This window comes from Atta cephalotes, assembly GCF_000143395.1.
Source record: "Atta cephalotes unplaced genomic scaffold scaffold00001, whole genome shotgun sequence".
NCBI lineage: Eukaryota > Metazoa > Arthropoda > Insecta > Hymenoptera > Formicidae > Atta > Atta cephalotes.
Window position 1 is genome coordinate 11,792,209 of NW_012130065.1, and position 21,946 is coordinate 11,814,154.

The 21,946-nt window shown below is 32.3% G+C and overlaps 1 protein-coding gene across 1 annotated transcript in view; it reads left to right on the plus strand.

Moving 5' to 3' along the window:
* Positions 1-21,296, plus strand: part of LOC105627144 — a 38,219-nt gene extending 16,923 nt beyond the window's left edge. The window contains exons 33-49 of the mRNA XM_012208434.1: positions 720-927; positions 1,829-1,969; positions 2,916-3,105; positions 3,219-3,419; positions 4,662-5,201; positions 5,786-5,961; positions 6,419-6,680; positions 6,903-6,999; positions 7,816-7,958; positions 8,445-8,645; positions 9,571-9,751; positions 10,315-10,427; positions 10,502-11,327; positions 11,572-11,720; positions 11,826-12,008; positions 13,527-13,770; positions 21,168-21,296. Coding sequence (XP_012063824.1) covers positions 720-927; positions 1,829-1,969; positions 2,916-3,105; positions 3,219-3,419; positions 4,662-5,201; positions 5,786-5,961; positions 6,419-6,680; positions 6,903-6,999; positions 7,816-7,958; positions 8,445-8,645; positions 9,571-9,751; positions 10,315-10,427; positions 10,502-11,327; positions 11,572-11,720; positions 11,826-12,008; positions 13,527-13,770; positions 21,168-21,296 — 3,984 coding nt within the window. The remainder of the gene's footprint in view (positions 1-719; positions 928-1,828; positions 1,970-2,915; positions 3,106-3,218; positions 3,420-4,661; positions 5,202-5,785; positions 5,962-6,418; positions 6,681-6,902; positions 7,000-7,815; positions 7,959-8,444; positions 8,646-9,570; positions 9,752-10,314; positions 10,428-10,501; positions 11,328-11,571; positions 11,721-11,825; positions 12,009-13,526; positions 13,771-21,167) is intronic.
* The last annotated feature ends 650 nt before the right edge of the window (positions 21,297-21,946 follow it).

The following is a 21,946-nucleotide window of genomic DNA, read 5'->3' on the forward strand; positions in this document are numbered from 1 at the left end:
TAAAATTATAAATAATAATTAAGTTTTTTAAGTTAAGTTAAGTTAACGTTAACGTTAAGTAATAGTTAACTTAAATTAATAATAACTAACACGCACACACACACACACACACACACACACACACACACACACACACACACACACACACACACACACACCAATACAAGAACTATTATTAATTTATCATTTCTTTTTTTGAAGTAAAAATTCATTTATTGTAACTAAATGGTTAGCACTATTCATAATTGGTACTATTTAAATAAATATTAATTAAAATTTAATATACTATTTCTCGGTATTTAATTTAAAGCTAAAGTACAACTAAAAGTATTGCGGCAATGCATGACATTTATGTCCAATCATTTAATCTTCTGGAGTTGATATCAAAATTTATAACATAGTAATTAACGTTAATTCTATAAGATCCATTCAATTTTTGTTAATTAAAATCTCTACTTTCAAAAAATTAAAATGACATAACTCATATAAAAAGAAATTAAAGAATACGAAGTATATTTTTTAATAAAAAATAATCCAAATTTGTAGAAATAACATTAAAAAATTGAATTGTTTAACATTTTTGACAAAGAGATTTATGACCAAGAAATTTACCATCAATTCTGGAGGGATATAATTAAATGGGTTCGATAGACGTCACGTCCGGAAAGTTAAGAACTCATTCTATAGTCAAGAATATTGCGAAACAATTTATTTTTCAGTGCCTGAGCATGTCGACCAGCTTCTGTTATGGATGTCTATTCGCGGTGCGAAAGGAAGTACAAGGCATTGGTCTTTCTTGGGCACATGTATGGGAGGAATCGAGTCCTGGTGATCCGATGACTTTGGGAATATTGTTGATAATGATCGCCTTCGATGGTTGTTTGTATGCCATAATCGGCTACCTCATCGCTAGATACACTGATTCAGGTATAAACCCAATGCTCCTCCCATCTACTTTCTAAGACAAAATAATTCTTTGACATTTTGGTGAAGGTTAAAAGACTAGTAGAAATTGGCTAACACTGACATTATTTCTTTCTCTTCTTTTTCGTATGAGATAAATCATAATGTGATAAATTGCGCAAATTAGTATTTCTTGATAAAATATTGATTTTATTAACAAAAAAATTTTTCGCTAAATTCTCTTGATCCTGTAGGTGATATTTCAGAATTGTATGTCTGTCTTTCTGTATTATTGCCATAATTCTCTCGATAAAATTGACTAAAAGCTATTAGAGCTATTCAATGGAATTATTTAAAATAAATATAACAATAATTAAAACTATTTGCTTTAAAAAAAAGTCATGGATTAGTTTTAATAATTTTTTATGAAAAAATGCAAAAGTTATTTCAAATCGCAAAACGTTTCGTAATTTATTCTAATTAATATATTAATATATTAATTAATTTATATCTACATATATCAATTTGACGATTAATTATTAAATCAATAATTAATTTGATTAAGAAATTAATTACTTAAATTATATTTTATAAAGAAATTAATTTTTTCCTCTATTTAAAATAATTTCATATAATACTATTCATAAAAATACTTTAACGCGTTTCTTCCACATGATTCTCATATCGAGAAAATAATGATGAGATCACGCATATCATTCTGGTATCATTACATTTTCGCAAACTTTTTGCACTTACATTTCACATGTACTCTAACTCTTCCGTATAATCACGAGATGCATCTGCGAGAAAGATCCAGGAGTGCGGATCCGACATGATGAGAGAGGTCGTGTCGTTTAAGAGAAGTCGATGAGGAGACCTGGTGAGTTATCTGCGAAACGGACGAGCATTACCGATAATTTTCCAGGTAGGGGCTTTCACAGTTTGAGGTCCCGTAGCTTATGGTGGACCGACACACGCTCTCTCTATGGCAGGCCAAGTTACCTCGCCTTCGTCAACAATCTCTATTTCACTAACGACGTTTTTCATCCCTCAGCTGCTTACCAAGGTATCGCACTCTTCCTTTTGCACACGCATGTCACGAAAGTTTGTTTTCAGCTTGCCTCTCGCGCTGCCGATGACGAGCTCACATGTTGGCTTTACGAGGGGGCAGGGGTAAAAAAACCGCTTTGATAGATGTAAACTGGGTTAAATTTCGCTTCAATGGTAGAACGGTGGAAATGATCGTCAACAATTTTCACATAATAATTTAGACATTCCTGTAAAAATTTGTGAAAATTTTCGTCAAGGAAAAGACTTATTTCCAAGAAAAGAGCAATTCAAACGACAATATCATTTGTAATCTAATATTACATTTCAAAGTAATATTAGATTAATAATATACTTTAATAGTTATAAGTTAATATTATTAAGTTAATTTTCTTATTTATGGTTGTAATTATATCCCGCATCACTGTTCTTCTTTTTATTCATGCCATTATGTGGGTATTATGCTTTTTGTATTTTCACACATTTCTGAATGCTTTTATATTCAATTTGATGTTTAAGTATACGATCACATCTGCTTGAAGTTTATATGAATGTTGCATATTTTTCGATTTTCTTTCCAGTTATATCTTTACAATATTTTAAGAGCAAGTATATTAAGGCCAAATAATCGTTCGTATATTATGTACCAATTCGAATTTTTATTTTCTACGTTCGAATAATTTATATGATATCTGCACGTACAATATTGCACGCGTCGCATGGAATAAAGTTTAAAAAGGAACATTTGTGTTTGTTCTCGGACTCGATAGAAGGTATCAGAATTTAAGAGAATTTAAGAGAAATGTTCGTACTTGTGGTATGTATATGGAGTTGCTTTTTGTTTGAAAACAGTTTTTAAACTCGCTTTTTTTTACTTAAATTTAAAATCGGTAAGAGCTTGTTTTCGATTATATATCGTTATTATATTCTTGATAACAAATTGGTGTTTGTTGCCGAATGTGCAGATGACGAGAGCGATCTGAGTAACTTGACGGTCACAGAGAAGCAAATCGGTGTGAAATTCGAAGGAGTCAGGAAGGTTTATCATACTGAACGAGGTGATGTCATTGCAGTGGAGGACTTCACTTTGAAGCTTTGCGAGGGTGAAGTAACAAGCCTGCTTGGAAGAAACGGCGCGGGAAAAACTACTATTATGTACGTCAATCGTTTTTCGAATTGATCGTTATTTTTAATATATTTTGATATGCTTGAAATCTATTCAATATCACGATTGAATGATGCTCGTTAATTTTGCTCTTTCATTACAGCAAGATGCTAACGGGAATGGTGGCACCAACCAATGGCGAAATTTGGTTAAACGGTGAGGAAGGTTGTAAGCCCGAGATAGGAGTATGTCCTCAGGAAAACGTTCTCATCGGAACTTTGACGCCGAGAGAGCACTTGATCTTTTATTGGAAGCTTAAGAAACCTAACGATGACAATAACAGTATGCAGAGGAACGTTAATGAGTAAGATGCTAAATTAGAAAAAATTAGCAATTATTACATTAAATTAAATTATTAGTATTTGTGGCTCCAAGAATAAATCCAGTATAAATGAATATGAAGTTCCGCGGTTGTTGTATTCATAAAACAATGAGATATAATTCGCAAATAATTGGAATGTATTTACCAAATAAAATTAACTGCAAAACAATTGTTACTTTAGCAATAATAAATAAGATACACTAAATTTATATGAATAAATTAAATAAATAAAGAAGCGTCAAGTTTAAGCACTATAATCAAGGTTGGATCTTAATAATATTTCTGTGTAAATTTTAAATATGCACTGCAAAACTGATCTTGTACTTATAGTAAAAAATTATCTAGATACAAAAAATTAATTAAAATGGATACATGATTTGCAAGCACTGTAATATTGTATATATTATATATATATTTTGTATCTAATCAATATAATATCTAAAATCAATAACAGAAACAGATTACAACGATTCATATCTGAACATTTTGTAAAATTTATCAAAGTCTCTCTGTAACATTCAGTCAGATAATTGCGACTGTCACTCATATTTAATAGTGATTCATATTTGATTATGAAACTTAAAATTTTTTGCATATATTGTTAGAATAATTGTGCTATAAATTCTACGCGTATGACACATAATTTTTTAGCAGATATAAAAAACAGTAATAATTCTAACTGGAGCAAAATATTTTTTTGCGTGTATCTTTCATATAAACTGCACGCCGATTGTCAGATTTAAAATGTAATCACAATGAAAAATGTAATCTGAAACTGAAATATTAACATCACAAATAAAATAAATTAATTAAATAAATTAAAAACATTTAAAAATATTATTTACTAATAATCAAATCATTATTAAATTGACAATTTAATCGATGTTTATATTATTTAATCAATGTTTATATAATTTATACGTATAACTGAAAGATATAGAAATATATTGAGTTAGGAAAAAAATTTTTTTATATATTTGTAAAAAAAATTTTTTCCTCGACCTATTATTAAGCATCAAAAATCAGTCTTGATAGAATTTATTTCTGGCGCTTCTTTCCTTGAAAATTTTTCAATTTTTTCGTTTAATATATTTCCTTTGTGCGTGAAAAAAGTCTTCTTTTAATTTCATAGGAAAATCGTTTTGTAATAGGTACGTTATAGTTATGTAATACGATTTATCAATTGAAGACAAACGTTACGGATCTCTTTTTGCTCTCCTACAGAATGATGGCCTCTCTAGAACTTGGGCGTCAGGAACATGAGCCTGTGTCGCGTTTATCAGGCGGTACACGACGTAGGCTCTGTGTAGCTCTGGCTTTTCTTGGTTCGCCACGTTTGGTGATCTTGGATGAGCCCGGCGCCGGTGTGGATCCCGCAGCCCGACGACGGATCTGGCGACTGATAGACCAACATAGGATCGGCAGGACCGTGCTCCTCTCGACTCACCATCTGGACGAGGCTGACATGCTAAGTGACACAGTTGTGGTGATGCATAAAGGGAAGATCTTGTGTACTGGTTCGCCACTATCCTTGAAAATGACACATGGCACGGGATACAAACTGAACATGTCTTTCCCGTCCGATCACTACGCCAATGGAGATGCGGGGATAGGAGGAATAGCAGAGACAATCGAGAAAAAGAACTTGAAAGCTCTTCGTACTGTTATCGAAGAAATTATATCGAACACCGTGATAAATGAGGTCTCCGAGACAGAGATTACCATTGCGTTGCCTTTTCAGGGAAAGAATGGCATTAACAATGAGTAAATTTTCAAAATATTAACCTTATGATTATTTTTCAGTCCTTTATTACACACGGTATAGGGCTATTCGAGTCTGGATTAATTTTCATCACATTTGCAAGTATCCAAAAAAATTATTAATTACTAATTCTTACATATATTTTTTAGCATCTTTAAAAAATATTTATAAAGCTGTTGATTAAAAAAAAGAATAGAGATTATATGAATGCACCTTAGTATTTCCACACAAGAAAAGAAATACACAGAATACGAATGATCCTATGTGTGTATACTATATAAAGGTTAATTTTTAACGTACATATCATTATACTGATTAATTTTATAATTGAGTATCAAGTTTTTGTTTTTTTATTCGTGTAAAGAAACTATAAATTCGCATACAATATACAAGATTCAAGAAAAAATATGTATTAAGTGAAATCTATATTATACTGCAGAGTAATTTATTTGTAATTCCCATCTTTGTAAATATTTGATATTTCAAGCCTCATGATTTATCTTAAAGGGAATCGTTGAAATCGTATTCGAGACAAAATCGATTAAACACTTGCGTTTGCGTTCGAATAAAATCAGGAATGTTTCAGCATCGCGCAAGTGGCAAAGGCGCTGGAGGACAATCGTAAGCTCTTGGGATTCTCGCATTTCTCATTGGAGTGTGACACTCTAGAAAGAGTCTTCTTGGATCTTTGCGCGCGAGCAGACAGAGGATCGAGCGCTATCAGAGCGAGTGAAGATAGTGTTGTTAATGTGGAACTCGCCGGTAAGAAATATTCCGCGTGCACGCCCCGTGAAATACACATATTTACTTTTCTAATTAAAAGATCTATATATTTAACCTTTGATTATTTAGTTTTTTGGGGAATTTAGAAGAAATAAGAAGAAAAGAAGAGAAAAAGAGTTAAAAATAAAATAGATAATAAAAAATTATAATATTTAAAAAATGCAAAAATGCAAAACTTAAAAATGAGTTTTGTAAGTTAAAAATTACAACATATTAAAAAAAAGTATGTAAAGAAAAAGGAAATAAAATAATAAGCCATTAATTATTACAGTATCGTACCATTCAAAATTACCATCTTGAATATTTAATTAAGCGTTATGTCCAGATTAAAAAAAAATTAGATTTATTATTTTGCAAAGAAAGAAGTTTAATTGACTTTAAATCAACGGCACTTAAGTTCATCGAGAAAAATAAAAGTTTTCACTTTGCGCAGAAGTTCCTGTATCGGATGACAACATTGATTTAATTACCGATATGATAGTGAGACCGTCGCCAATTCGACAGATGAAAGCTATAATAAAAAAAAGGCTATGGCATTTCGCGAGAGATTGGAGAGCACCGTTGGTTGCGCTCGTTTTACCAACCATGTTCGTCGCTGTTGCCATGGGATTTTCTCTGGTACGGCCACCGTCCGAAAACGAACCACCTCTGGATTTGACTCCAAAACTTTATGACGTTCATCCGACTTACTTTTATAGGTAGAAAAAAATTTAATATAAAGATTTTAATAGAAAGAACAAAATAAAAATAAAACGTAGTAAAAATTTCATAGGTATAAAAATATCAGTTGCTAACAAAATACAATCTATTTACATTTACATTCCTGCAGATTAGAACTTTAAATTTGATCAAACTAAATTAAGTTAAATGTTCATTTTCTATTAATATTCTTAATATTTTTTAATACTTTATCATTGCAGTATTGACAGTAATGACCCGTTCCTAGAACGTGTGTCTATGCAGCTGCACGATCGCTTCGGGGATGATTATGCTGGCGCATGGCAAACTTTACCTAATGTATGAATGAATTATAATTATTTAAAAAAATCCTTACCTATTTTGGGATCTTTGCGTATAGTAATAAATTGCATACTAATCGATAGAGGAATAGGTTATTAAATTCGTTGCTGAAAAAATCGCTAAAAAAAATTAATTTTTTCCGATTTTTAAAAAAATTATTGCCATTTTGAAATAATTTTTAAATTGTAAATGGTTTTATTACATAATACGAATCCTCTAATTATTCTGCATATAAACGTATTAAAGTAGAATCATCGAAAAATTAATTACTTTGCAAGATATTTTATATTTTATTCTGACATTTTTGTACAAAATATAAAATATCTCGTAATATATTCATTTTTTATTGCCTTAATATTTTTATACATTTACAAAATAATGGGATAACAATTGGTATAGAAAAACATACTTAGTTTGCTTTTCAAAAATGATATGTAATTGCATATTGCAAATTGTTTAATTGTTTTTAAAAGTAAGTATATATTTTTACATCAATTAATTCATCTCAATATCTTGTGTAATAAACATATTAAAATACAATTATCCAAGAATTAATATCTTACGAAATATTTTATATTTCATGTAAAAATGTGTCAATATGTCCAATGTGTTTCAAAGAATATATTTTTGAACAGTATTGACTTAGAGGAGTATCTTTGGAATATTTTGATTTTCTAGTAATAATCTTTAAGTTTCATTACTATATGCAAGAAACCCAGAACCCATATAAAAATGGCCAAGATTGCTTTGAAAGAACTTCAAACAAGTTCTAATTATAAACAATTGCGCATTTATTTCTTGAATAATTCATAGGATACCGGAACCTGTGAATGTTTGGATGGTCAACAAACTTGTCGAGGCGTTTCTAAAGCTGTCGAAGGTCTTCTTCAAATCCTGCCTGGCCGACCCACTTTAGATTGGATAGTTTCAACTCATCAGGAATATATAGAGAAACGGTAGATTTTGGTGGAAAGTGAAGAAGTTATCCAGTAAATACCAACCCATACAATACAAAATCATTCCAACAATTGCTGTAACATTGCAAACGTTGCAGATATGTTGTTACAAGCTTCTGTGCTGTATGGGCAAAAAGTAAACATCAATGTTATGTAACTTCACAATTAACAATATAAATGTAGTATCTATTTTACAATAGCGTAGTCATAAGTGGTTGTAGCTGTAAAAATCGATCAATCTAGAACGTGAAAAATATTCGATTGTAATTGGTCAATTTTTACAACTACAACATTTATAATTATAGCTTACAGCTGTTGTTACAGAACTGTATAATATACACATATGTGATACGTTACATACTAGTTAGAATGCTAAATATAAAATTATAACATTGATTACGTTACTTTTATGTTACTTTTAGTTAGCGTTTATTAGATAGGTATTAAAATTTGATTGAAATTTTCTGAATAAACAATGACTCGCAGATATGGCGGCTGGTCCTTGTCGCACTCCAAGGAAGATCCTCTTTTCATCGTTTGGTACAATAACAAGGGCCACCATTCAATGCCAGCGTATTTGAACGCTCTCAATGATGCAATCCTGCGAGCAACCGGAGTGCGAGGACACTTAACCACACTCAATCATCCTTTGAAGTTATCGAGTGATCAGCTAAATCGAACTTCACTGTAAGCCCTCTAATATTGCGACAAATCATGGAGAAAATCTTTCGTCGAAGATATTTCTCGTTACGTGCACCCATGGGATTAATTAACTGCGGAATTTTATGTGACGGGATGCAGAGGGGTTTCCTCAAACGGATAAACGAAGATATTTGCACGCGGTTCGAAGCTCTTGAATTCAAAAGGGACGGCGAGTTGAAACATCCCGACGCAGACGTTTCGTTTACTTTTAATTAACGTACCGCATCATTTGGTATTCATGCCGATAGCTCGCCGCTCGGCGCGTGTTTCAACATTACATCGCGGAGTTCCTACTTGTATCATCAAATCGCTGACGATACTACTCTTGTTTGCTTTTCGTGGTTAATATTGAAGATTATATACTGCGCAGAAGACCATATCCGATCGTTTCTTTTTTTACAGCAGTTAGATGGTGTCGTTTAACCCGAGAGTAATCATCTTGTTTTTTTTTTACATAAAAGATCATCTGGAATGTTTTTACATGCCAATTAAAACACTATCAACAACATATTGTATATTATTGATTGTTTTCTGATTTATTACTATTTGAGAACATTATAGATTAATTTAATCATAATTTTTAAAAAAGTATGTTGAAAAATTAAATAATTAAACGGAGTAAGCATATTAAGTAGCTCATTATGACAGTAATTCTAAAACATACAGATTTTTATTAATGTAACACTTTTTTTATGGTAGATTTTCGATGGAGTTGCATTTTTAAAGGTTCACAAAAGAGCAGTTATTAAAAAAGAAAGAAAATATAAACAAAATATTCAAACAAAACAATATTGTGTAGCAATTTATATTTTTTAACGCTGAGGTAAAAATATTCCTCGGGTGACTATTTCTGGGTTAAATGTCATTTCAAAAACGTCAGGAATTTTACGTTATATTTTTATTTCTTCAGATTGCAACATGTGGCGGATGTCGGCGTGGGATTGGTACTTTTGATAGCTTTCAGTTCGGTTGCAGCTCAGGGAGCTAAGGAGATAGTTAGGGAACGATTGTCGGAAGAGAAAAGAATACTTTATTTGGCTGGAGTTCATCCTGTCACGTATTGGACGACAATCTTAATTTGGGATTTTATAGTGAGTAATTTTAGTGGGGAAAAAAAAAATATAGAAATTTCTTCAATATACTAAGAACGAATCATCTAATATATATTTGGAAAATTTATGTTAAGTGACACATTTCATGTTTCACAAACGATTTAAATTTTTATGTTAATTTAATATTTACAAAATGAATATATTACAAGATAGGACCAATTTATGTAAAAATGAACACAAAAAATGTAACACTTACAAAAAATGTAAAACATAATTTTAAAACAAATTGTAAAAACATATTTCTTCAATAAAATTAGCATTTGCATTTGCATATATTAAATTAATACGTTTTAGAATGTACTTTTTAAAATTATACTATTTTTATATTTGTTTATTTACTCATAAATTGTTATTATAACATTAACAAATGTTAAATGTTTAATTTAACACAATTCAAATAATAATCATATTATATTAAATTAACACTTGAATATGTTATGTCATAAAAATTTTAATCTGGATTTCGATTTTAACACAAGTACGAAATATTTTTTTATTATATTTTATACGATTTCTAACATTATTAATATTTCTTCTTTTAGGTATTTCTTTGTGCTATTTGTTTAGCGATCATTGTTTTCGAAATCTTCGGTTTGTCAGCCTATGTTGCGAGAGATAATCTAGCTGGAGTTTGTCTTTTATTAATTCTATTTGCGTAAGTTTTCGTATTGAATTGTTTATTCACATAAGATCGAACATAAATATTTTAAAAATATTCCATAATTTTAGATGGGCAGCATTACCGTTTTCGCATCTAGCCGAAAAAACGTTCGATGACTCGAGTCTGTCTAACATGGTGCTTTTCTGCGTAAATACCTTTATAGGCGTGGTCTGTCTAGCGACAATTTTAGTCCTCGACATCGTCGGCCGAAGTAAAACGACCGAAGACGTGAGAAACATACTACATTATATTCTAATGATTTTCCCGCAATATGCTCTCGCCGATGGGTTGATCCAGATCACGACAAATGACATCACCGCTGAATTGTTGGAAAGATTTCACATGGATACTTACAAGTCTCCACTCGGCTGGGATCTTCTCGGCTACCATTATGTATATCTGTTTATAATTGGTACGATTCTATTCGTGTTGAATCTAGTGATCGAGTGTCGATTCTTGCCCAATTTGAGAAGGCAAAACATTAGTTACGAAACAGTCCAGGAAGACGATGACGTTGCTAGGGAAAGATTGAGAGTTGAGGCTGGGATGGTCGATGACACCCTGAAGACCATGAAGCTGCGGAAGGAATACAGGAGTGTGTATGGAACAAATGTCGCTGTGCAAAATTTAAGTTTCGGCGTACAGGCTGGAAAATGCTTCGGCCTCTTGGGGGTGAATGGAGCAGGAAAAAGCACGACATTCAAGATGCTGACAACAGAAATCATTCCTACGGCCGGGAAGATTATTCTGAAGGGGAAAGATATTGGCGCGCAGCCTTTGTGCAACGGTGAGGTTGGATATTGCCCTCAGAGCGACGCCCTGGATGGATTCCTCACGCCCCATCAATGTTTGACGATTCACGGTGAAGTTTGCGGATTGAGCAATGTTCCTAAGGTAGATAAGAAATGAATCAATCTGAAGAAAAGATTAAACTTGTTGATCAGAAATTTAATAAGCTTTTTAAACTTATATACCTCTTATTTGCCTTTATATTTTATAGAAGCATTGAAGATACTCTTGTAAACTTTTACAGATTATTTTATCTCCGAGTTGCAGAGCTAAGTTTTAAGAGTTAAATTTGTAGAAGCAAATATTCGGAATTGAGATATTAAAGATTTTATTTCATTTATAATTTCAGGCAGTGGAGACGACGCTGCAGAGATTAGATCTACTCAAGTATGCTCATCGAAGGGTCTCTAGTCTCAGTGGCGGTAACAAGAGGAAATTATGTGCCGCAATAAGCGTCATGGCTCCTGCCGCAATAATTCTCATGGACGAGCCCACGAGGTACTTCGCATTTTATAACTATTTTATAACTACATTAAACAATTGTTAATTTCATGCGACAGTTACTTAATTCTATTAATTTTATTCCTCGTTCGTGTCCATTAGCGGAATGGATCCCGCCACAAAGAGTTTCGTGACCAAAGCTGTGAAACAAGTGACAAGGAGTCAAGGATGCGTCATACTAACGTCGCATAGCGTTGCCGAATGTGAGAATCTTTGCACAAGGGTGGGCATTCTCGCCAAAGCCGGTCTCAGGTGTATAGGAACACCACAGCATTTGAAACACAAGTAAGATTACATTGACCTTTCTTTTTCGTAGAATAGCGCGTCTCTTTTAACTCCGGATATTTCCCAGTAGACTCATAAACTGTACACAGAAAGCCCGGCGCTTCTATCAGTTCTGATTTTCCGTTCCTGTTCAAAATCCTTTTCTCTGGTCCAACCAGAAAACTTACGGGATCCTTACGGTTCTACAGCTTAACGAATATATTCTTCAATTGAAATCTCTTATCTTTATAGCATCCCATCCTATTTGATAATCCTCTTGAGAGAGATAAGCAATACAACGAAAGTATAGAGAGTAGGAAGAAACTCTGGTGGTTGAGGTTCATTAGATCTCCGATCGGTCTAAACCTACAAATATTTTTCCCCCCCTCTAACAATTTAAAATTTACTAACATTTCTAACAAAGAAAATTTTAACGAGTTATCGTAATGTATTTTAATTAGATCATCAGAAAATATAATCAAGACCTTTCATAATACTAATATATTCTTACGTTTAAGATTAAGTTGTTCACTGAGTTTGATTTTTTAATTAAAAGCGTGAGAAAAATGATTGACTTGACATTATCACTAATGCGATAACAAAACTAGTCTTTTATACTGAGAGAAAAAAAATGGTTACAATTGTCATATTTTAAATATAATTTATAATTATTTTCGAAGTGAGTTATATATTTTTCTAGAAAAATTATGAACATATAATAATTAGTACTAATAATTATTATTATATACATATTAATAATTATTAATTATACAGTAATAATTATTAGTAATAATAATTATATTTATAGTAGAATTGTAAATATAATTATTATCACTAACATACAGCAGTAATAATTGTTAAAATGGAATTACGATTTTATCATGCAATTATAATCACAAATATCAAATACATTTTTCTCAATGTATAAATTATCTTAACTGAAATTAATTGAATATGTACGAAGAAATCTTTATTAAACACGACATGATTTATTTAAAATCATAATGTAGTGTGTGATAAATATTTAACTGCTATGGTCCCAAAGTGCCTTCGTAAAGGATCTCGGAAAATGTTTTCTATCTCCTTCCATACCGATTCTTTCGTTCCCGCGGTGTTTCTCGAGCCATCGAGGGCAGAATTTACGATATGGTCCTGTTCATGTTAGCAGCCTATTCTGCAATCTGCTCTCGTATGTCACAGAGAGTACGTTGAATGATAAAGAATGGCGAATGTACTTCGTTATAGTATAGAAAGCGCAGTAAAAGCTGATCTTCTGTGTTCTTTGTCCAAGCCAGGAACTTGAAATATAGATCCGCGTCCCCCGCGATCGAATGCAACGAGAAAGCGAATAAATCATGAATTTAAGAATGCTAATAAAACTGGTTTCTCTCTTACGGCCCCTGCAAATCTTTTAACAGCGCTTCTGAATAACTTCTCCATCGCTGCTTCTTTTCTACGACCATCAACAGTTAATTCGAATGTCATTTGACATACGTTGAGAACTTGCCTTGAAAACTGTAAAGCCGACTTGACTTTTAGATTCGGCGAAGGATACGTCGCCTTCCTGAGATTCGGCCAACCAGTCTCCACTACGGATCTTAGGAAGGTTATCCTGAAATATCTGCCACAGGCGATGATCTCTTCGAGGCAAGCAACGGCTGCTCGGCTCTTGCTACCACGAAGCCAGGACATGGCGCTCAGCGTGAGCTTCAGCATGCTGAAGCTTCTGGCGGAGGAGCTTAAGGCCACGGACTACACACTCACACAGAGCTCGCTGGATCAGGTCAGTGAATTCCATTCAACGATACTGTATTTCGTGGATTTTTGTCGAGTTTGATTTTCAAATATGTCGTCTTTCGTATTATTTCGAACGTGCTCCCGAAATTGAAGCAGGTATTGTCGTACGTGAAATTATGCCAGTTCGATCCTCGCGAATTCATCATTTTTATTTTCTAAAATTGTATTACGAGTTTAAGATATTTCAGATACACATATAATTACTGATGGCTTAAGGCAAGAGTACACGATAAATATACAAGAACACGATTTTACTGAAAAGTCTAAAAATTTAATTAAATTTTTTAAATTTAAAAATAATTTTGTTGAGCAATCAAAATAAGTACATAAATATAATAAGCAATACTATATAAAATTTTATATATTTTAATATATTTTGATCAATCAGTTTGAACGTTCCATACTCATTTTGATGATCCAACAAAATTATTTTGAGATCTGTACCTAGTTATATTTTTAAATATTTTAGCAAAATTGTTCTTTCCGTAGACGGTTTTATAGAAAACACAGTCGATACAAGTGTCATTACATCTTTGTTATTTTGAATACCAAGAAGGATAAAATTATATCGAATTAAGATAAAAGCATATAATAAAGAAAGTATCAACCGATTGTTGTTTGTGGAAAACAATTAAAAATTGTGTTATATTTACTGAAAGAAAAAAAAATGTACTAAATTATGATAAATTTTTATTTAAATAGTACTAATTGAATATTTATTAAACGTTAACATATTTATTTGGTACAAAAATCATTAATTTTATTTAATTATTTTTTTATTTAATAAATATTTATTTACTAAATAAATAAATGTTAAGTTAGTACCATTCAAACAAATATTTATTAAAATTTAGTACACATCTTCTCTCAGTGTAAGTACCTTATGTACTTATGTATTTGCGCGGTTACAAACCTTGTCAAGGCTTTTTCATAAACGACACAACAGTCAACCGACACTTTATCTATCGTCTTCTTATCTTTAAAGGCTCGTCTACATAAATTTCGTAGACGATCATGGAGTCTTAAGTGGAAACTAATTAATTACAATCCAATATAAGGAGAATTCGGAGATTTCTAGGATTTCAATTTCCTACGATTTGAGATCCTACGACCGTTTACGATTTTTGTGTAGACGAGCCTTAAAAGATATTTAATTCTCGCGACGTAATCTTTGGGTATTCCGCAATGAATACACGCCGGCGATATTCTAAGGGCTTGTCTTCAGCAGATGATGCACCGCCGCCGCACAGCGCCTCCTCCTGTCGTCCAAAGACGATCCGCGTTTTCGTCCCACCGATCCTGACGGATATTAATGGATTCGCTCGTCTCGTAGCTCGCTTACATACTCCCACGCGATGGTTTACAAGCTGCAGGGAGGCGGGAAACTCGTCTCACACACCGGCTTGCCTCTAAGCTCGTCTAAATGCTTCTGGGTATCTGTAACGCGCGTAGTGCTCTTTTCTGCCTTCGTGCAAAAACTGTTGTTAATTAACTGTTCACTTCTCTCTTTTCTCATTTTCCTTCTCCTCCGAAATAATTTACCACCTGAATAATGAAGCCTGAATCTTGTCGAAACTGCGAGTGTAAATCTTATGCTCGCGATACCGAATTCCGCTTCCGAATTTCGAAGCCTTGTACGTCGTGTTGTTGTAATGACAATTATCTTTCACGTCACTTCAATGAGAGCGGATTGCAGATACTTCTCGGTAAATGCATATTGTTGGCGTACGCAAGTCAGCGCGATTTGGTAAATGCATGTCAAAGTGCCGAAGTCCCTTCTACGCGCGTTTCTCGAGTCGTGTATTTAACGTTACTATTCGCTGCGAACACAACGATGCAATTGAAGTGCAATCAAATTAATTGCAATCAAATGAAAATCATATGACGTGCCGGTAGCTTTCTTTCGTGTTGCCATGCAGCATTGCATATAAAAAAACTTAAGCAGTAAAACGTAAGTAGTGAGGAAATCAACATATTGAATTTGCTACGGCACGATATGGCTTTACGGTCTTTACTGTGATTGGCCAATTTCTTTACTACTTATATTTCATTGCTTAAGTGCCAGTTTTTTATGTGTCATGGCCCTTACCATGAATAAAGAATTTTTTGCCGTTCTGTTTGAATCTTTGTCCTCGTGCAACGTTCCAGTAAATTCGGAGACACCAACTACGTTTATGCGAAATTGCAGGCAGTCCTATCTCTTTTTCCGCGTGATATTTGCAAACTTACGGACACGCGCATGATGTCCTGCGCTTTTTCTCTCGCACGTAAAGCTCTCGCGTTTTTACCTGGGAATAAAATTTTTTTAAAGCGACACAACTGTTGTGTAATTGAGTGGCCTATATGTCCAACTTGTGACAAACAAATTATGTCCAATGTGTTTATTGTCGCAGCGCCGAGAAAGAGTGTATTTACATGCAGAGAAGTGCACGCGAAGAGATGCGATTTAAAAAATTGTGCATCATGATCTTCATTAAGAATTACAGCGAATGTGTATATCATTTTTATCATATAATTTGGAATTATGCAAAATTCTGTATTGTAAACGAATTGAATCGCGTATCATATGGCATGTATCATTTTAAATTACAGATTTTTAAATTTTATGTGATTTAAACAATTAAAATAGATAATAAAATTTCAATGAATGACATATAGATGTATAAAATAAATTTTCAAAACTATCAATTTTATAAAGAATAAGAAAAAACCGTTTTGAAACAAAATAAACATCATATTATATATGTATATAAAATTATTCATAAAACTATTTTTATATTAAAATTATTTTTATATTAAAATATTTTTATATTAAAAGATAGAAATATATTTATTGCCAGAAATATTAGTTCAATTGTGTGCTACTCTGTAAATTACTCTATATGCTCTTCTGTAATCATTTTTCCGCCTTACTGCAAATTTGAACGTTAATAAAAGAAACAAAATTCATAATATTTAAATCATGTGAAATAACGATAATTTTTGTTTTATCATTTTCCTAAAAATATTCTATATACAATTAAATAGGAATATAATTAAAATTTATTCGGCATAGGAATGAAAAGTATATTTGAAAAGTATATTTTTACTAGAAATATTAGTTCAGTTGCATGTTATTCTATTGAACGTGTACACTTCTCTGTAATCACTTTTTCGCTTTTGCTAAAAATTCTTTTGAACATTAATAAAGGGAATCAAGTTAACAACGTTTAAATCATGTGAGAGATAATTTTAATTTCACGGTTTTCCTATTAAAACGTTTAATAAATAAATACTTTATTATAAGTTTCGAGCTACATATGTGATTTTTAATCGCTTGTGATTTTATGATTTGAAATCCAAATGTAACGCATTGCAATTAAAAAATATGGTAACGATACATCATAAAATTGTACATCTCCAGCGACTAGAAGCTAAAATTTGCATTTCGTGGAGCCTCCGTCTTACCACCAGACTATTGCGCTGCTTTTCGCGACTCTTTGCGAAATTTACCGTGCGCGCAAAGCGGTCGCCGGCCGCATTTACATAAGCCGGTTAATAAAGAAAAATTTTAATTTTGAGGGTAATTAAAAAATTTCTTATATATAAATTTTCAGTAGATCGTACGAAGACGCTTTAATTAATACCGCTCTCAGTCGAGAGCGATATTACATTATTAATTATTTTCGCAAATTGTATATGCCGCATCCGTTCAGACAAAATCTAAAAATTATGAAAAATTCAGTCCGCGCGAGTAGCGCAAAAAGAGAATTCACAGCGTGGTATTAAAAAAAAATGGTCATTACAACGATGCATGAAGCTTGCAATTTCCTCCCTTTTTGTTTTTTTTTTTTTCGAATTCAGGTTTTATATAAAGCGCTGTCCGACCGAGAATAATGAAACGGGATTAAAATAAAGCGCTGTTTTATATTTACGTTGCAAAATTATTTACGGTTGTTTCCTATCCATCCTGATTTACTCGCTGGAATGCAGCAAAATCTATTTCGCTCGCGTGTCGTAAAAGGAAAGTGAACTTTATTGTGCATATACAAATGCGGATTAAGAATTTATTACATCAACAAGCAAAAAAATACTCTTCGCGTGAATAAAATGAAGTTATAGAGAAACGGAGTTAATGACAAAGATATGTTGTTATTTTTTACATTACTTTTACTTTGTTTCGCAATTCTTTTCAACAATACATCATTCAGTGTTTCGCGATTTAGATGCAAGCAACGATCATAAATCACGCAACGACGAGTTGCGCGACAGTGAAATCGTCAGCGTAAATATGTAGATCTTACGGTTCCGAAAAGTGTACGCAATCCATTTCCAACTATCCTTCGCAGTTCTACGGCGTCTGAGAATTCTAAGAAGCGGTTCCAGATCGAAATGAACTGTCCGTCGCTTGAGGGAAGGATAGAAATTGAAATCGTTGCTTGAGTGATCGATTGATCTCGATTGAACGGGTACGATTTAATTTTCATGAAACGAGAACGTAAACTGCAACAAAGATATATATTTTAAATTATTTACTCTTTGCTTACGTTTCATTAAAATGCAACCATAATTATGACTTTTATTAAAAATTTAATAATTCAGCCTAAATGGATTTCGCAGATTGAATGGAATTAGAAGATTGTGACAAAAACGTTCGCGAATAAAATATCAATATCCACTGAAAGAGCGAACTAAAATATGCGAGAAATTCAAGAGGAGCGTTATCGAATGCGATAATAATGGGAGCTTAATTGATTACTTATAAGATCACTTATAACGGCGCGTTGATAAAGAGAAATTCAGTACTTGAAACGAGAGAAGTGATTTTATGGAGTCTTTTTGTCATCAGAAATAGAATCGCTTTTTGACTTATAATACGATCAATCTATCAATTCGTAACATTGAACAATTTCTATGATAATTGGTTCAGTCTGAAAATATTGATGTTTGCGAAAATTGCATCCCATACCCCTCGAATTTGGGAGCGCCTTCGGAATTATCATTGCTAATTGTTATTAGCGAGAAGGAAGTTTAGGTCGCCGTTTTCCGCGCCGGAAAACATCGTCATCTGTCCTCTCCTGGGTGTATTTAAATCGTCGTTAAATACAAACTTGCGTCACGTATTCATCCCCTACTTCTTGAAACTTTCCCCGTGCGAACATTAAGGTCTGCCATGAACCCCCCTTGTTTTGTAAGCTTCTAAAGTAACGACAATAGCAACAGCTCAAGTTAGAGCGGTTCGGAATATAAATTAAGTCCTAAGTACGGTAGTAAACTGGGTCGGGCTGAATTTAAGAACTTTTAGATTACCACAATGCCGCGGAAAACTATCCGCGCGAAGTCTTCTTCTAAAGCTTCCGCAACCTTTTCGAGTATTCATCCTTTGGAAAATTGGGAATACACTGGAAAAAAAAGTTGATTGCATTGAAATTCTGGATAAAGATGAAAGAATTTTCTGAATGACTCTTATAAATCTAGTTGAGATAATCAGAATTCTGATTAATAAGATCAGAATCATTTGATTCGTTTATTTTAAACCAAAAATTTGTCTCAGTACATGCAACATAAATGAGATGTATAATTGAAAATTGAATTCTATTTGGAAACTAAATTGAGAAAAAAATTGCTACAGGGCTAGAGGATATTCATCAAATTATAGAAAATTTTAAAACGTTTTGACAAAACAAGCCAGGAGATTGCGAAATATATTATTATTTTTCATTTTATTGACCGAAAAATTAGTTAAATGTAATATTTTGGAAATAATTACATTTTAAAAATCTGCATTTCAATCATAATATTAATGCAGTTCACGTACTGACAATTTTTAAATTGAAAAAAAATGTATTAAATTTTAATAAATATATCTGTTTGAATAGTACTAACTTAATATTTATTTACGGAATAAATATTTAATAAATAAAAAATTATAATTAAAAAATTATAATTATAATTAATTCTTGTGTCAAATAAATATATGCTTACATTTAGTAAATATATAGCTAATATTCAAACAAATATTTATTAAAATTTAGTACACTTTTTTTCAGTGCAATAGTTTTTTTCAATTTAGACTTCATTCAATTTATTTCTGTAATAATTACAATTACAAATGGCACATCTGTAATTTTATCGAACTAATGTCTCGATTATGTAGCCAGTTCGCCGTACTTATATTTTCCAAGAAGAAGGTCCTCTAAGTTTATGGCATTAGGACATTATGTAAATGCATTTCTCACTATGACGCGTAAAGACGGCGATCTCGCAAACAAAATAGGAAATTTTTTGCCATATTGCAGTGTGCTTGTATGTAAATTAGAGGACAAATTTGACCGGTCGGAAAAGTTTTGAGATTTTTATGGGTCTTCGTTGCAAGTAAAGCCTTCCGTTCCATCGCCCACCGCTCGCTCGCCATTCGCTGTTCGCTATTGCGAGAATGTGTTTCAACGCGAAGCACGGAATTGCAACGACGCAACGATCAAAAGTTTACACCCAGTTCTCGCGAAACTTCAGTTTTGCGATTCGCAGCCGCGATAATTACAGGCGCGAACGTTACGTGAGGCGTTTGATCGGCAAAGCAAAATTGCAAGTTGCATAAAAGTATCCTTCTCCGCAAATGTTTCGTTACGAATAAAAAAAATTACCTGTCGAAAAAAATAGTATTACGAATAAAATTGTTTTGTCACATGGAAGGGAATAAATGATAAACGGTTTTGCTGAAATATTTAAAAGTTTAGTTGTGGATACAGATCTGAAAATTATTTTGTTAAACCATCAAAATAATACGTAGGAAACTCAAGCATGATGAGCAATGGTGCAAAAGTTTCGACATTTTAGCAACTACATAGTTGGAAAATTTATGTTAAATTTAACATATTTCGCGTATTTTAAACGATCCATTCAAATTTTTGTATTAATTTAACATAAGATAAATATGTTAGGAAATAATACAAATATTATGTAAAAAATTGAGATAAATAATAAAACACGGACATAATTTGTAAGCAAATTGTGAAGGCATATTTCTTTAATAAAATTAATATTTTTAATATGTTAAATTAACATATTTTATTCATTTATCTTGGAATTTGCTCAAAATATATTATTTTTATATTAATTATCCACTTGCTTATAAACTGTATTATTTTAATACTAAGAAATGTTGAAATAATATTTACTTTCAGATCTATATCTAGCTAAATTTCTAAATATTTCAACAAAATCGTTCTTTCCCTGTAATTCACTCGCCGTTGGAATTGTAATGAAAAAGGAGCACAATCTTTTATAAAGTCTAACGCGTGATAAAATCCTTTTGTTCAATCTTTTTTTACAATGGCCGAGTTTATTTTTTATGATAATTAATTCGCGAATTATGCGTCATGTAATCTGTTGTGGAATGTGCAGGTACTGGTGACTTTCTCGGAGGAGGTGGAAGACGAGGTTGTTGACGTGGCTGTCTTCGGTCAAGGCAGCAGAAACAGCGTACCTAATATGTATTCCAGCATGGATACCATCCACATGGACACGTTTTAAATGTGTTTAATTAGGTTTAAGCTCCAGAGATCTTTCACTAGACGCGAAAAATTAATGCAAATTTTATATTTTCACTTTCCTGTTCGTCATGCTCTCGCAACGCGCATTTTCGTGGCGATTACTGTGATAGTTTGCGTTTACCTTTGACGCCACGACGAAACGCGCAATTGCAATACAAGCTCAAATAAAAGAGAGAGGAACTTTTGATTTTGTGATTCTCACGCTCTTAGGAAGAGATTTGGACGTCCATTCATTTCTTTCTGGAATCCAATTTTTCAAAATCAAATTCTGATAAAAAATGTTTTATACAAAACATGTATAAATATAATTATATAATTATATATAATTATACATATATAATTATACATATATAAATTATATCCATATATTTTTCTTGTATGTGTGCGTGCGCGCGCGCGTGTGTGTATGTGTGCGCGCGTGCGTGCGTACGTGCGTGCGTGCGTGCATGCGTGCGTGCGTGAACAAAAATTATAATTATAATATATATATATATATATATATATATATATATATATATATATATATGTGTGTGTGTGTGTGTGTATATATAATAATAATATATATATACTAATAATAATAACTAACTACTATACTAATTATTAATTTACTTTATTAGTTATTTATACGTT